Source organism: Tachypleus tridentatus, chromosome 7 (genome assembly GCF_004210375.1).
Source record: "Tachypleus tridentatus isolate NWPU-2018 chromosome 7, ASM421037v1, whole genome shotgun sequence".
NCBI lineage: Eukaryota > Metazoa > Arthropoda > Merostomata > Xiphosura > Limulidae > Tachypleus > Tachypleus tridentatus.
The window spans coordinates 34363441-34379201 of NC_134831.1; the positions used below are offsets into that span (position 1 = coordinate 34363441).

Below are 15761 nucleotides of genomic sequence, written 5' to 3' on the forward strand. Positions count from 1 at the left end.
ACATTAAAATATTTTAGGGGTGCGGGGCATAAAAAAGGTTGGAAACCACTGTTCTAGTGGTACTAAAAATAAGAGTGATGAGCGTTAGATTGCAAATAATTATACGTCTGTAATCATTGGTGTTTAGCTTGTAATACATTCTTAATTTAGTCTGTTAACACAAATTATTGTAATTTTGTTTGTCATAACACTGTAATTTTTACAAGATCTGTTATTAAGGGATAAATTAGTAGTTTGTGAACTAATTTTACTACATTGTGAGCTTAACGCATCATATTGGCAGAATTCACCATTTTAAAATTCGTGTTTTTGCAAAAATATCCAGTATCCTGTTGTGCTAGTAGAGTGTAGTACTTATGAAACTACTAAAAATATAATTTGTATTTCAGTATTCATAACTATATTTAAGACTACAATAAACAGTTGATTTTTTTATCACCAAAAAAGTCCCCAAGGTAAAATAAATACTGTAGTCTAGAAGACTATAGTTTTGATGTGTTGCTGTTGAGAATTATTGACTTTATGCTACAAAGATATTAAGGATATTGTCATTTGAACAGATATACACAGGTAATGTTAAATTTTATACTGATATTACATAAATTAATCAACCTACTGGTTTTGCATATTTGTGTTTTGTTGTTTTTGTTGAATAAACATTTTGATTAACAGAAGCATTTCAAATTTTCTGGAAACGCTGAATTGAACAAGGAGAATTAGCACAGTATGAAACTCGAAAGAAGTTTTAAAGAAACACTTACAAATATTGTGTTTTGGTAATCTTTCTATTTTGGAAGTAGTTGTAAGTTATTCTACTTTTATGAAATGTTTTATATTTCTTTATGTACAAACCAGTGAGAAAAATTGCAGATGTATGTGAAGAGTAACTTCTAAACTTATTTGTAGGAACCAGTAAATATGTTGCCTTGTGGTGGGAGCCGTATCCAGGTTAATGAGGATTGTTCTGATGCATCATATATGATAAAAAAAGCTAAGTCTTATCAGAGTTCTGATTCTTATACTGCCCAGGCATGGATGTTAACTGCAAAAACACTTTTTCCAAACAACTTTTCTGTGCAGGTATTTTATTTATTTTCTTGTTTCCTGGCTAGTTACTATGATTATTAAAATGAAATTCCAGTAATGTATTTGTATCTATTTAAATGTATCATGTTAGAAAATTAAAAAAAGTAAGAAATATTAACATCTAATTAGAGGAAACTATTTACTTAGGAATAAAACTAAAATAATCAACATACTTGTGAGTACACTTGATTAAATATGCTTCTTTTCTATTTTATTGATAAAGATTAGGGTTTATTGTTCTTTTACTGTTAACTTGCTCATTATACCAATAATATCACAATGTTTGGCAAGCTTAGGAAATCTCAGTTAATCCATTTGCATGGAAATTACATAACAACACAAAATAACCTCTATAATAAAAGTATAATAATAAGAAATAAAGTTGAAATTAATGAAATGAGATGTATTAGGTTATATTTTTAGCTAACCTGAAATTGACCTAAGAAAATTGAAAAACATTGTTTTTTATGTTATTTTAATTAAAGTTTTAATACCCATACCAGCCATCTTTATAATACATTATTAGTTCAATTGGGTTTCTTGTCATCATGAGATTTATATAGGTTGTTGATTTTCTAGTATATTATATTCCTTAATTCATTAGATTTCTTTCTCGGTTCATAGGTCTATCAAATAATTTTTGTTTAAACAGTTATTAATTGATGTGGTTAGAAATGCTTGTTGTTTATGTTAGTTACAAACATTTTGAAGTGGAGGTAAGATAGTATCTGATCAAGCTTACCAGAGGATATTCCTTAATTGACTAAGTTCTTTGTACCAGCTGATATTTTACACTGTTACTTCAATAGTGTATAAGGATATACCAGTTGGTATACAGTTCAGAATTTAAGGCTGCTAACAAAAATTAATGTATTCCACCTTAACAATTTTAATATTTTTATGTGTACTGGGATGGCCAAATAATCATTGGGTTGATTTTATTATTAGTATTATTTTTTTTTAAGTATGAAGCATATGTCATGGCAAAAGACCTAGGAAGTATCAAGGAAGCTGCTTTCAATTTGGAAGAAATGTGAGTTAAATAAAGTGAAATTTTTAACTTCTATTTTTTGTGCCAAGGTGCAATGTATTAGAACAATATCAAACTGTTGGTTCACTTGACATGACTATAAAGAAGGTTACTTTTTCTACAAACTGTATTATTGACTATCTTGAGCTGTATAACTGATTTGCATATATGAATTAGTACCTTGCATTTATAGGATTGTTAAAGTTGTAGGGAAACATTTGTTTGAGATAGATACTTCTTTCAAAAGTGAATCATTGTTAAAATACACTCAACTCCATATGAATAGTCACCAAGCACATTTTGTTTAATGGTATATTTATGTGACTTTTTTTTTTCGAGGAATTTCAATTTTATGAGAACAATAGAAGTGGAATTAAATTCACCTACAAAATAAAAAATGGGTGTATTTAGTTTTACATATTTATACATAACAAATGGCACGAATATTTAACAGGTCTAAAAGAGTAAACATTATTTTTAATGGATGCCTACAACACTTTATTTTATAGTCACTTCACACGTGTTGCTGTTTTTAGATATTTTAGATTATATTGAATATTTATTTATTATATTTTATACTTGTATATGATGGAATAAATTCCTATGTGCTGTTTTGACAACTGTTAATTATTTTGCTGCTCCAGGTTTAAATTGTTCCCTAATGAAAACCAGCTTTGGACAGAAATTCAGAAAATAGCTATTGCTTTACGGAAAGACTCAATGGAAAAAGACGTAATCTTTCTAAGAAGTATGTAACAGGAATCTTGGAATTTATCTTGTATGTTAAACATAAGAACTAACGTAATGGGGAAAATAAATAATGAGTGAAATGTCTTTATTCAGTATCATGCAAATCATTTTCAGTTATTGAAAAAAACAACAAAAGAACATTAAACTTATAAACTCATACCACTGCCCATATACTTTATATGTGACATGTTTCTTTGTCAATGTCTGCAGACTTTATGTATTTACATAGCAGTTTAGTTGAAAGTGATGATATGCTAGTATGGTTGACATTTGAAATTGACTATTTGTGGGAGGGTAATATTACAGGACTTTGTGGTGTACAGTTCTAGTACAACCACTATATTGTTATAGAAGCATAACATGAAGTATGTGGGCTTTGGATAAAGGAATATTTGTTGTCTTGATTAGGTGCCAGTTATAATAAAGTTTAACAGTTTGTCCCTAGAAGTAACCCAAAAACATTGTACTTTGTTGCATATCCAATGGGTTGCTGAAACAAACCCTTTGAAGTTATTATCAACAGTGTTTATGAAATATGGGAAAAATTTTATGAGGAGTATGTCAGTGTTTACCTCATTGTATTCCATGAAAGCCTTCTGCAGTGGAAGTTGTGTTATAAAATGTCTTTCTACAAACAAGGCCATTACATAGAACATCATCAATAGTGGAGAAAGAACCTAATAGGCCTACACAGTGTTTAGTTGATGAATACTTTTCTGTAAAGAAGATATTGTTCGTATACAGGTATTTGGCTATGTTGTAGTTAAAAACATGCTTGTGTGATCTAATTTTTCTTGTATAATGAGAAGATAACTTGATGTTGTGTTCTAATTTCAGGGTATATTATAGCTAGTGTTTTTATTGTAGTGTATGTATTGGTAAGGGATAGGCTATGTAACAGTAAGACGTAGGCTGACATTTCTGTTTTTGTTTTAGGTTATATAGCAGTAAGAATAGTCTGACAAATGATGGAATTTGTTAACTGATTAGTCATTGGGTTCATGAATCATTTTTTCTCGGTGTGCATTCCTGTACATGGTGAAAATGATTCATAACATTACTTATCCTGAGGCTTGCAAGTTGCTATCTACCACATTGTCTTGGACATATGCTTCTGCACTTCGTTCCACTACCACAGTAGGAGTGCAGACAGATCTCTCTGTGGCTCCAAAAGAATCGTTTTTAAAACGACGTTTGACCTCCATGGTTAAAGAAGTTGATGAATCAACTTCAACACCCATCTCTGTCCCTTACATACATTCCAACAAATTCCAAGATCCACTTGCTTTGGTTCTGTGTACAGGCATTTCCTCAGATACATCTTCTTCTCCAACCCCAAGATGCAAAACGATTGTTTGTTCACTGGAATCCTCTTTTAACAGCAAAGACCTGCCCAATTGACCCAGGGCAGGATCCATGGAGGTTAATAGACCTCTCTTGAATAAAGACAGTAAAGAAGAAAGATGTGGTTATAAACAGAAAGATTCTCCACCCAATTTGTCTACACATAAATAAAAATGGCCACCCTGATACATTGGAACTGTTAGGTTTACGTTCTAATCTGGATGACGTCAAAACACTGATTGCTTCCTAAAATCCTATACGTCTTTCCTTACAGGAAACATTTCTTAAACCTGCCCATACAGTCACCTTTCAGCAATTTTCTTTGTTTAGAAATAAAAAGTCAGTGTGATGGAAGAGTGAATAGAGGGGTGGCACTGTTGGTTGATCAGCATGTGCCCACCTTGTCTTTGCCACTTGACACACCCTTGGAGGCAATAGCTATGTGTTTCCTTGGTTCATACTATCACTTTTTGTTCTCTCTACCTGTCACCTGGAGAGACCTATGATTAATCAGACCTTGATGCTCTCATTGAACAGTTGCCATCTCAACATGTTTTCCATGATATCCTTGTCCATGGTGGTATCATACTTGCCACATGGCATGGAAGGCCCAAAAACGGGCCTGAGATACTTTTCGTAGGTATCCCACACTCTTGCACCTGATTGCTTTCCAGCAGGCCCGTGCACAAGCCCAGTGGGTAAGACGTCAAAGCCAGAAGGAATCTTGGATTAAGTTCACAACCAGCATATCTTCTATCACTAGTTCCAAAGTAATATGGGACAAGATTCGAAAGGTCAGTGGGTAGTATAATTCCATCTCCATCTTGATCTTGCTCTCTGATGGCCAGGAAATAGCTGATACTCTAGGTGAAAGCTTTGATGGATACCTCCACCTCATTAGCCATCAAGACTCGGGCAGAGCAAACACCTCTGTCCTTTCAAGCTGATTGTCTCTATGACTATAATTGTCCTTTTACATTGGTGGAACTCAAACTGGCCCTTTACTGGTCGGTTGGACCTGGTGATGTGCACTATGAAATGCTGTGCCATCTATCTCCTTCTTCTCTTACTATTCTTCTGCTCGTTTTTTACCAAATTTGGCAGAAGAATGTTTTTCCTGATGTCAGGTGCCAGGCTATTGTCCTACCTTTCTCTAAGCCTGGGAAGAATCCCAAGATTTCTTCAAACTACTGTCCAATTGCTTTGACGAGTTGTCTCCTGTAAGACCTTAGAGAGGATGGTTGATGCTCGTCCCATTAGATCTTCAAATCAGTCAACCTCCTCTCCCCCACCCAGTGTGGGTTTTGACGACAGTGCTCCACCAAACATCTTGTGTCAATATTCTTTGACATTGAGATTGCTTATGATAAAACTTGGAGGTATGGCATTTTGTGAGACATTTATATATGTGGGTTATGTGGCCCTTTGTCCAATTTTATTAAAAATCTTTAATGGACAGGCAATTCCAAGTTTATGTGGGTTCAACACTTTCCCGTTCTTTTTTACAGGAGCTTGGAGCCCCTCAGGTCTGTATTTAGAGTGTCACACTTTTCAGTATAAAGATTAATGCCATCACTGAACAACTCCCTCCTGTTGCAAACAGGCTCTATGTTGATGACTTTCAAATCTCCTGTCAGTTGTAAAACATGAGGTATATTGAGCAGCAGCTACGGACTGCCCTCAATCCTTTACTGAAGTGGACCATGGCAAACGGCTTTAACTTCTCTCCCTCTTAAACTATTTGCATGCACTTTTGCTGCTGACGGGGTATTCACCCTGATCCTGAACTCCATTTCAGCAAAGTTGTGCTGCCTGTGGTCCCTGAGACAAAGTTCTTGGGGCTTATCTTTGACTGTAAGCTGACATTTATACCACACGTCAAGCAGCTTTGAGTTAAATGTACAAGAGCACTGAACATCCTCCATATCCTCTCTTCCACTACCTGGGGAGCAGATTGATGTTCTGTGCTAAACTTATATCATGCTCTTATTCATTTGAAACTCGACTATGGAACACTGGTCTATGGGTCTGCCAGGACTTCGGCCTTAAAGATGCTGGATCCCATTCATCATCAATGACTTTGGCTCTGCACTGGGGCTTTCTGCACTTCCTCAGTTTAGAGCTTATTTGTAGAGTCTCATGAACCTTCTTTGCACCTCTGCCATTTGTAACTGTCTTTACTGTATGCTTCGAAACTTTGTTCCTTGCCAAAGCATTCCACCTGGGATTGTATTTTTCTTCCTCTGGTGGCCATATTTTTTCAGAACAGACAAGCTGCTATTGTTCCTTTTGGCCTTTGTATCCAGGCACGTTTAGATGAATTGGGTCTGTCCTTGGATAACATTGCTGTATCCACTGGTCAGCCCATCCCACTATGGCTTCTTACAGTCCCCAATTGTAACCTATCTTTAAGTCATCTGAGAAAAGTAGATACTCCTGATTGGAAATACTGTCTACTATTTGCTGAACATTTTTTGAACCATCCTTTCATTCCTATTTATACAGATGGTTCGAAACCAGGTGACTGGGTTTGCTCTGCCATGGTTTGTTGTGGTTTGGTAGTTGTGTATAACATCCTCTCTACAGCTTCTGTGTTCACTGCTGAACTGTATGCCATTCCTCTTGTCCCAGATCGCATAGAAGCTAAGCAGTATTCAAACTGCACTGTTTATACTGACTTGCTTAGTTCTCTATGGGCCCTGGAAGCATGTCATGTTAGTTCACACCCTGTTCTTGCAGATATTCAAAACTGACTGGCCCAATTATCTTTAACATCTTCTGTTATCCAGTTTTTCTGGATACCAGGCAAAATCTGTCTTCTCTGGCACTATCATCACTGTGCTTGTTTCACACATGGATTATGGTACTGTAGTTAAGGCTCAGCTTTGTGCCAGTTGGCAGTCGACTTGGAATGGGGAACGTGACAACAAGCTTTTCCAAATAAAACCATATATTGAACTTTCGTTCTCTTGCTTCCATAAGGATTGGAAAGAGGAAAATTTTCTAACTGGACTATGCATTGGTCACAGTTTTGTAGCTGATTATTTTCTTTTATCTTGAACCAGTGTGTAGTCTGTGTGATACTCAAGTCAGAGTAAACCACATTTCACTTTCTTGCAGTCGTTATGACTTTCAATGATGGCACCATTTTCACCATATTCTGTCCCAAGGTTTGTCTGTAACATTAGACTGTTATTGGTGATGGTGACACTGTCCACCTTGGAAATATTTTAATTTTTTAAAGGTCATCAATCTTTTTAATGCTATGTAAGATTGTTAATTTATACATTAGACTTTTTTTTAATGAGATTCCCTTTCAAGAATTGCAGTCCATCTGGTTCAATTTGAAATTAAAAAATAGCTGTAAAGTCAAATAACTCAAAACCAGGACTGGAAAGGCCAACTTCAGGTGACTAACTCTGCTGTTTGAACTACCTGTTAGTCATTTTGGTGAATTATTACTAAAATTTTGCTACAAGTCTTAAAATTTTTATTACTTTACTTTTTGAAAACAGTGATAATATCAAATAAGGCCAACTGCAGGTGTCTGACAGTGGTTTTTTGAACTTGCCTGTTAGTCTTCCTGGTGAGTTATGATAATTACAGTTATGCTACAGAATGCCCTCTACAACTTGTATTACTGTAGTTTTTCTCTTAATACTTTTGATTAGATGTAAACATAGGTTTTATGCTATTTCTTAACTTTGTTTTATTTTACCTTAAACTCCTTTTATAAATTTCCTATTTTTAATTTTAACTTTTTACTGGTCGTTTGGCACAGATATTGTAGCTGCTTTGTGCCATAAAACACTAAATCAACCAACCAACTCATGATTCATTTATCTTCAACTATTAATATGCTTATGCAAAATAAATCTTCTAGTTTCATTTTTCTTTTAAGATACCTTTGAACTTCCTTGTTCATGCTGTATTGTTATTTATCTGTTCACATTGTACTGTTATTATTTATTTTTATTGTTATCTAATTGTTCATGCTGTATTGTTATTTATCTGTTCACATTGTACTGTTATTATTTATTTTTATTGTTATCTAATTGTTCATGCTGTACTGTTATTTTGTATTTCTGTTTGTATGCTTTGTTTGAATATCTGAAATATATGTTTAAAAAACAATTTAAGAAACTTCTGAAGTTGTAACCCTTAGTACTGCAGGTCTGAGTATTTTACTGTTTGTCTTTGCTACTACATGGGTTTGTTTATGAACTTAATTATTTTTCTCAATATGTATAATTCATAGTTTTCTTAAGCCATATGAATGACTTCTGTTTATTTTTATGTTCTTCGGTAGATTTGTTTGGACTGGTACCACATAATGTTCAGCATCAGATGTTACTTTCTGTTGCAGGTAGTGTATTTTTTTGTTAATCACGGCAATAAGTAATAATTCTTTCTTCTCTTCTGTAGATAAAGCAGAAGAGTACTTCCACGCTACAGAATGTCACTTTCTGTCATGAACTATACACACAAATGCTTTATATACTGTTTGGTTTCATTCTTAAAATGAGTTTTTTCATTTTGCATTTTTCTAAATTCGACTTACATTAACAAGACGAGAATACTTAATAACAGTGAATGAAAGATAAAAAATGTTAATGATGAGTGTTGAAGATCTTGCACTTTGTCTCTGCTACATTAATTTTTGTATATTAATAAAAGTACAAGTATCAATACATGTGAAGTGTCCAAGGTTTTCCATTCTAAGCATTTTCCTATGGTGTATGAACTTATTCAATGTTTAACAAGTGAAATTTTTAAGTATATCAATGTAAGTATTGTAGAAAGATAATTTTTAGGTATTACTGTTATTCTTTCTTGTTTCAGAACAAAGTGAAGATACCATGGAACACTGTCAACTGATGTTACTTTTAATAAAAAAATTCCCGGAAAAAGTCTCGGAACATGGGGTAGGTTTGTTTTATCTTCAGATTCAGGAATGTAGTATTACATACTTTGGCAATGCACTATATCTACCATAGTGAAATTTTACTGTTATTAATATTTTATTATGCTTCTGAAATTCAAGTTATTTGAAAGTAGAAAAAGATTAAAAACATTTTTTTTTCAAACAGTGTTATTGCACCATATGTTATTGAGTATTTAAGTATTATGGATGGTAACTGCAGTTTGTTTTTCCTTATTTGATTTATTGTATGAATACTAATATTACAAGCTGAGATAATTTTCTTTATTCATTATGAAAATGCTTTTTCATGGATTAGTTAGTTTTGTATTGCAATTTCTAGAAATTAAGTGATATATAATATAGAGGGTTGAACACATTTTATTGAATTGATTCTGAATATATAAAGGAACAAGTCATATGACAACCATAACCATTAAGTAAAATTCATGGTGGAACAGATTGTATCAAAACCATAATTTCATATCATTCATACATTGACATCATAAAAAATGTGTTCACCAAGACTAAGCATCCAACTCAAGTGTCATGTGCCTCAAGCAGCTAGAAAATGAAACCTTAATTCATGTTTTTCCATACAAAGACATACTGTATGGTGAAGTTATCACATGCAGTGACTATGGATTTATGTTTGGACTGTTGAAACAGGTAGAGGGAGACTCATACATTAGATGGAGTATGGAAAGGATGCAGGAAACAGTGGTGTATTTTTGACATAACACCTTTATGATGGAGTCTTTCACAGTGAAAACTATATTGTATGACAGTTCTAGTTGTCAAGATGCACGACCAAATGTAGTGATAGCGACTATAATATGGTTGAGGCACCAAAATTATTTTAATATGACATACTAAACTTCTGTAAAGACAAATTATAGGTATGAGATTTTAAGGAGTTAATTCAACAACAGGTGGCCAAACCACCAAGTACAGTGACTATGAATTTGTGTGATTGGACTTCTGAAAGAGGTACTGGGAACCTGTTATCCTCATACAGTAGATGGCATATGAAAAGCATGCAGGCAACAGTGATGCATTTTTGATATGACACCTTTGTGATGATTTGTAGTTATTGTTAATACAGCAACAAACAATTTGAAGTTCAAAAATTGGAATGGCATATGGAAACTTAAATAATTTATAATTTGGTCCTCAGATTTCAAAACAACTTCAATATTTGTTCAGAACTGAGTAAGAAACAGCACAGATCTTTCAATAAATCCCTTTATATATATATATAATGCACATGAAATAATATGCAGTTGAATCACAGTTGTATGAAATAGTTGCATTGGTCAGGTAATCACACAGGAGAAGATTAAGTTATCAGCAGTTATTTCCCTTTTCTATTAGATGTGTATATTGAAAAAACATAATTTTGCTATTTCTTGTACAGTATAGAAAAGGGAGATATAATTATTCACATATATTACAAGGTTTGTTTTTTTCTGGGCAGAGAAAAAACAACAGATAAAATAATTAAACCTTCCTTCCAGTTTTTATAATTAAATCATTAAGTTCATATCTACTGTGTACACACTTGGCTACTGGTCCTAAATGTTACATAAAAGGAATTGATTTATACTACACCTGAAACAGGAGAGTCAGTAGTTTTATAATTAAATTTTAAAAAAGTAATAAATTCTAAAGGTGCATCAAATTTTGAACTAATTTTTAACTGCTAGAAAACAAGTGAAGTACCACATAAAAAGGGGAATGAATGATGGATTTTTTATCTCAAGATTCAGTTTTTAAGATTTTTTTTTGTTGCAAGATCACCAACATACAGTACACTTTTTAAGTCAGTCTGGAGTCTTGTTATTGCACAGCAAGGTATTTGAAAATGAAGGTAATTAATTAGTTTTATGTGGAAGCTATTCAATATTAAAACCTGTATCTCTGTATAATTTTTGTAGGTCAAACTGCTGGAAACTTTATTTGCAGCTGAGAAGTATGGAAACTTTCAGTCTCCTTTCAATCCTGTTAGAAAGTTAGTAGGTAAGTGTTCAGACGCTCGGATAGTTACAACTCTGTTAAGAAGAAACTAGGCTGGTAACAACTGTGTTAACCCTTAAATGGTGGCCATCATCATTTGGTGCTCCTACCTATAACATTCCCACTGTTTAAGGGTTACAAATTTAGTAGGTAAGTGTTCAGGTAGTTGGTGAGTGACAACCTTGTTAGTAGGTAAGTGTTCAAACACTTGGCTAGTAACAATACTATTGGGAAGATAGTAGGCAGATGTTCAGACAATTGGCTAGTGACAACTCTGTTAGGAATGTAGAAGGTAAATGTTCAGAGACTTTCCTAGTGACAACTTTGTTAGGTAGTTAGATAAATACTTATATTTGTTTGCATAGTGACAGCTTTGTTAGGTAGTTATTAAATAAATACTTAAATATATTTGTCTGCAAGTTTTGATTTCTCCACTTCAGAATATTTTAACTTCAAAAATAGGCTGCTATAATTTACAATCAAACAGAAATACAAACTAAACATAATTACAAGAAGGAATGTAAAACTTGTATCTCATACCTTCTTTGTTTGCTAAGACATAAATAAATTTTTAAGACCCACCAGAGAAGCTCTTCTCCATTCTTTCTGACTTTTTGAACCTGTTTGACAATCAACATTACACTGCTGATGGACATATCCATAAACAATAGAAAGAGCAGGTTTTTTTCTACCTATGTGATGCTGACTACTATAATTTTGGTTTTGGCAGAGAGATTATTCACTTGATAGAAATTTACTGTTTTCAAAACAACTAATGGATTTTTTTTAAACCTGTTATAAGTTTCTTAAAAAGCTTGCTAAGTGCAGTAGTTTTGCAACATTCTGTTCTAGTAACTGGTGTATTGTTTATGTTCTAAAATATTTATTTGAAAGCTGCATAAATGGCTTTGACATTCAAATTTCTGATACTTAACAAGGCTTAGGGAAGATTGGCTTTGAGTGTTAAAATTATGAGTGCTACATATCCTTGTTTTTAGATATAGTTTTATTTATTGTTAGATTTTTTTCCATAAAAAAATTAAACTTCCTGGTTCAACTTAAAAATTCAGTAAATCAAAAGGTTTGTAATTTCACAAGTTCAGAGCTAAACAATATGCTTACAATGCTTCATCATGCCATTATGTACTGTTTATATCATGGTCTGTTGGGAAATACTTTGTTTCCAGTGTGGTTTGCTAATGTGATTTAATACTTGTTCAATGAATACATTTTACTGCTAAACAATAAAGATAACAGATGTCTAAAGGTTAATAGTTGAAACTATTAAGATAAGTAGTGTTAAACAGTCAGTCCAGAGGTAAGAATAATATTATTCATGTCATATTGGTCAGCTTTACATTGATAATTTTACTCTAGACCTGAAAATGAAGTATGCTGTTAGTGTTAGGGTAGAGAATAGTTAAGAGATAAAATTTAGTTGTTTATTTTAAGAAACACTTGATATTCATTTAAGAGGGTCTAGAGATAGTCAAATGAAATACCAAACTGTAAAATTAAAATAAATAAATTTTATTCTTGGCATGGAAATTACCTGTTGCTCAGACTGAACACAGTAGGGACTTGAAAAGGAAATGATTAATCTTATATAGTTTTATCTTAACATTTTTAATAATGTAGATACTAACTTTTGCATCTTTTTGAGAGGTATGATCTTGCAGAATGAAATCAGTGATACATTTAGAAAGAGATTTTCATTTCATTGCAGGTTTTTTATTGTGTTTGTATGTTAATTTCTCTGTTTTATTTCAGTCAAATATTAATTTTTTTTATTTGGTTGTACATGACTCGTCATTATTATTGCTAGGTTAATAAAATATCCTGACATAAATGCTAGTAAAACAACATACTCTGTATAACACTACACACAAAGTTGGTCCCATTTTCTGTGATTGACTTGTACTTGTTAATGCAGTGATGAATTACAATATGTATAAACTGTGATACCACTCCAACCCATTAACAGTTACTTATTTCATAAACAGTAAATTTCATTTCATTTAATAGTTTATAATGCCATGATTGGTTGGTTTCTGGATGTAGGTTATATCCACATTTCTTCCAAAGAAGGAATTTTGTGATGCTAAATTGTTAAACAGTCCAAGACTAAATACTTTTAATAAAGGAATCATCACTGTTCTTAATAGAAACGGGAAAATCTCATATCAGAGCATTTATAACAATAGCAGGCTATAAATGATATCCCAGCCCATGTTTAGAACAATAGTAGGCTTGGAATGATATCTCAGTCCTCATTTAGTACAATAATAAGCTCTGAATGATATCCAGGCCCACATTTAGAACAACAGTAGGCTTTAAAAGATATTCCAGCTTAAACATCATTAAGCTCTGATTTTGGAGTTAAAAATTACCACTGTTCGATACAGGTTTTTGTATGACTCACATTCCATAAAAATATAACTTCTCTTTTAACATTCTTATAAAATGGATAAGACTTAATTTTTTTTGGTAGTTTTACTCTGTTGCTAGTGGCTGAAAAAAATCAAAATTTATATTTCCAAGTCTGATTAATTTTTTTCCCACTGTGTTTGAAGCATCTTTTTTTATTAATTTTAAGGCCAAAATATTAAAAATTTAAATTTATTTAAACTTTTTTTTTGCAAAAGGGAATTTAATATTATTCAAGTATCTGTGGGTGAACTGGAAATAATAACTAAGTTTAAAGATGTTTAAAGATCACCCAGTAATTGAATATAATAGTTATGCATCAGGTAAATGTAGCTATAGATTGTTAATCTGGAATTAAAGATATATGAAATTCAAGCAGTAAACCTGATGTGTTGTAACTTTGTTAAAAATTAATTTCTCTTTCTGGATAAAGCACAAATTGTAAAATTGTAGTGTAAGAAAGCATTTCATTAAGCTAGAAGTTATGAAGAGTGCAGAAATTGCCTCAAGTTTATTGAAAAGCAGTGATTTCAGAAATAAACAACAAAATGCAGTTAAATTCATAATATGATGCAATGAAAGTGTCTGCTGAAATTGAGCATGAAACAGAGATTATTCAAATAAAAACTTGCAAGGAAAAGCATTTTTACTCATTGCATTGCTAGTAATTATGTGAATTATATTGATGGTTAACTGAATGTAAACAAATATTCCCAATCTATTGACCGTTCAAGCTAGTGCAGCCAACAGAAGGTATGAAATATTTTGATTAAATAAAATAGCAACTTGAAATACAAATTTCTCCTAAAAATTACATGTGGAATTAGTGAATTATTCAAAAGTAAGAAAAGTGTTTTGAAAATAATACTGAGAGTTTACATAATGTGTGTATTAATGTGCATACTAATGTAACATAATGTGTGAACTAATGCTAAAAAAACGTGAGCAGCTGACCATATTACAAAATCAAATAGTTTTAGAATAAGTGTTAAAGGCAGGAAGTATGAACTAACCAAAATGAATGAAAAAAGATAACCAGTTGAAACTTTAAGAAACCAAATGTTTTTTCTTCATTATATAAGACCTTTTACTTAGATGCAAAACTTTGAATGATTCAAGATGAACTTTAACCATAGAAATTGGTATCTACTGGTTTTAGGCAATATTTGTGAAAAATCGTTATGCGTTAACTTTTGCTTTGATTGTTTCCATCACTTGGGTGATGAAACTTACCTTTGCTAGGTTTATCTTCAACACAGTTAAATTTATTATATGAATAATGTAAAATTGAGCCTTCAAAAATGCTTGAAATGTGCTTCCTAGATAGTTTTCCTTGTTATCCATATTGAAAGATACTGTTACGAAAGAATCTTTTTGGCCAAAAAAAAATCCATTGCAGTATATTTGGACATACCTTGTTGTACCAACCAGTGACAAGATAATGAACTTGAAGTTGACCAAGACCAACTAATGATAAGTTCATAAGTTTTCAGCCACACTTCCCAATAAAAAGCTGTTTTCATAAAATGGTGATTGAAGAATCTGGAAATCGGCAGTCTCATTTGATGACATATCTATTAAATTCTTTTTGGTCAATATGAATGTACTTCTGGAAGTTGGTGTCCATGCACATTGAATAGTCTGAAGAATTTTATTAAAATGTGTGATCCATGATTGACTTCTTGATCTTTTACTGAATATTGTTACAAATGCAGTTGAAATGTTGCACCCCAGACATAATTATAATCTTCAGATAAGGCATGGTATTCCAAGTACCACAAGTGACCTAGAACAGTTAGTACTGTACTTGCTTTACATTTGATAATATAAATTCTGTTCTATCTTTTATTAAAGTTTTCTCCAGGGAATATACAAGGGTAATAATGATGCTTGTACTCAGAAAGTCATTAATTGTTATTATAAACACGGAATTTCTTCCACGTAAGTTTTGCTTAAGATTTAATTAAATGCATTCTTCTGATTTTAGCCAGTATTTAATATTTCAGTATCTCCTGTAAAATGAATTTTGACCTGTTATGGATTATTTTTTAACTGAATTACTAAAAGCTCTGTTTTATTGATTGTGTCAACAGTTAAATTTATATTAATTTAAAAAATTTTGGAAGAATTTTATTTCATAAGTAATGATGAGAATTATATAATGTTTATTCATATATCAAAGAAATA

At 32.2% G+C, this 15761-nt stretch overlaps 1 protein-coding gene across 4 annotated transcripts in view; it reads left to right on the forward strand.

Annotated features, from left to right (window-relative positions):
- Positions 1-15761, forward strand: part of IntS10 (integrator complex subunit 10) — a 58772-nt gene continuing 43011 nt past the window's right edge. For 2 of the 4 annotated variants that reach the window (XM_076511041.1, XM_076511043.1), the window contains exons 1-7: positions 1-570; positions 907-1080; positions 2052-2119; positions 2761-2864; positions 8520-8576; positions 9053-9135; positions 11069-11150. In XM_076511041.1, the coding sequence (XP_076367156.1) occupies positions 919-1080; positions 2052-2119; positions 2761-2864; positions 8520-8576; positions 9053-9135; positions 11069-11150 (556 nt within the window). In that variant the 5' untranslated portion in view covers positions 1-570; positions 907-918. Of the gene's footprint in view, positions 571-906; positions 1081-2051; positions 2120-2760; positions 2865-8519; positions 8577-9052; positions 9136-11068; positions 11151-15761 lie in introns of those variants that run through there. The other 2 variants (XM_076511042.1, XM_076511044.1) reach the window with 2 other exon arrangements.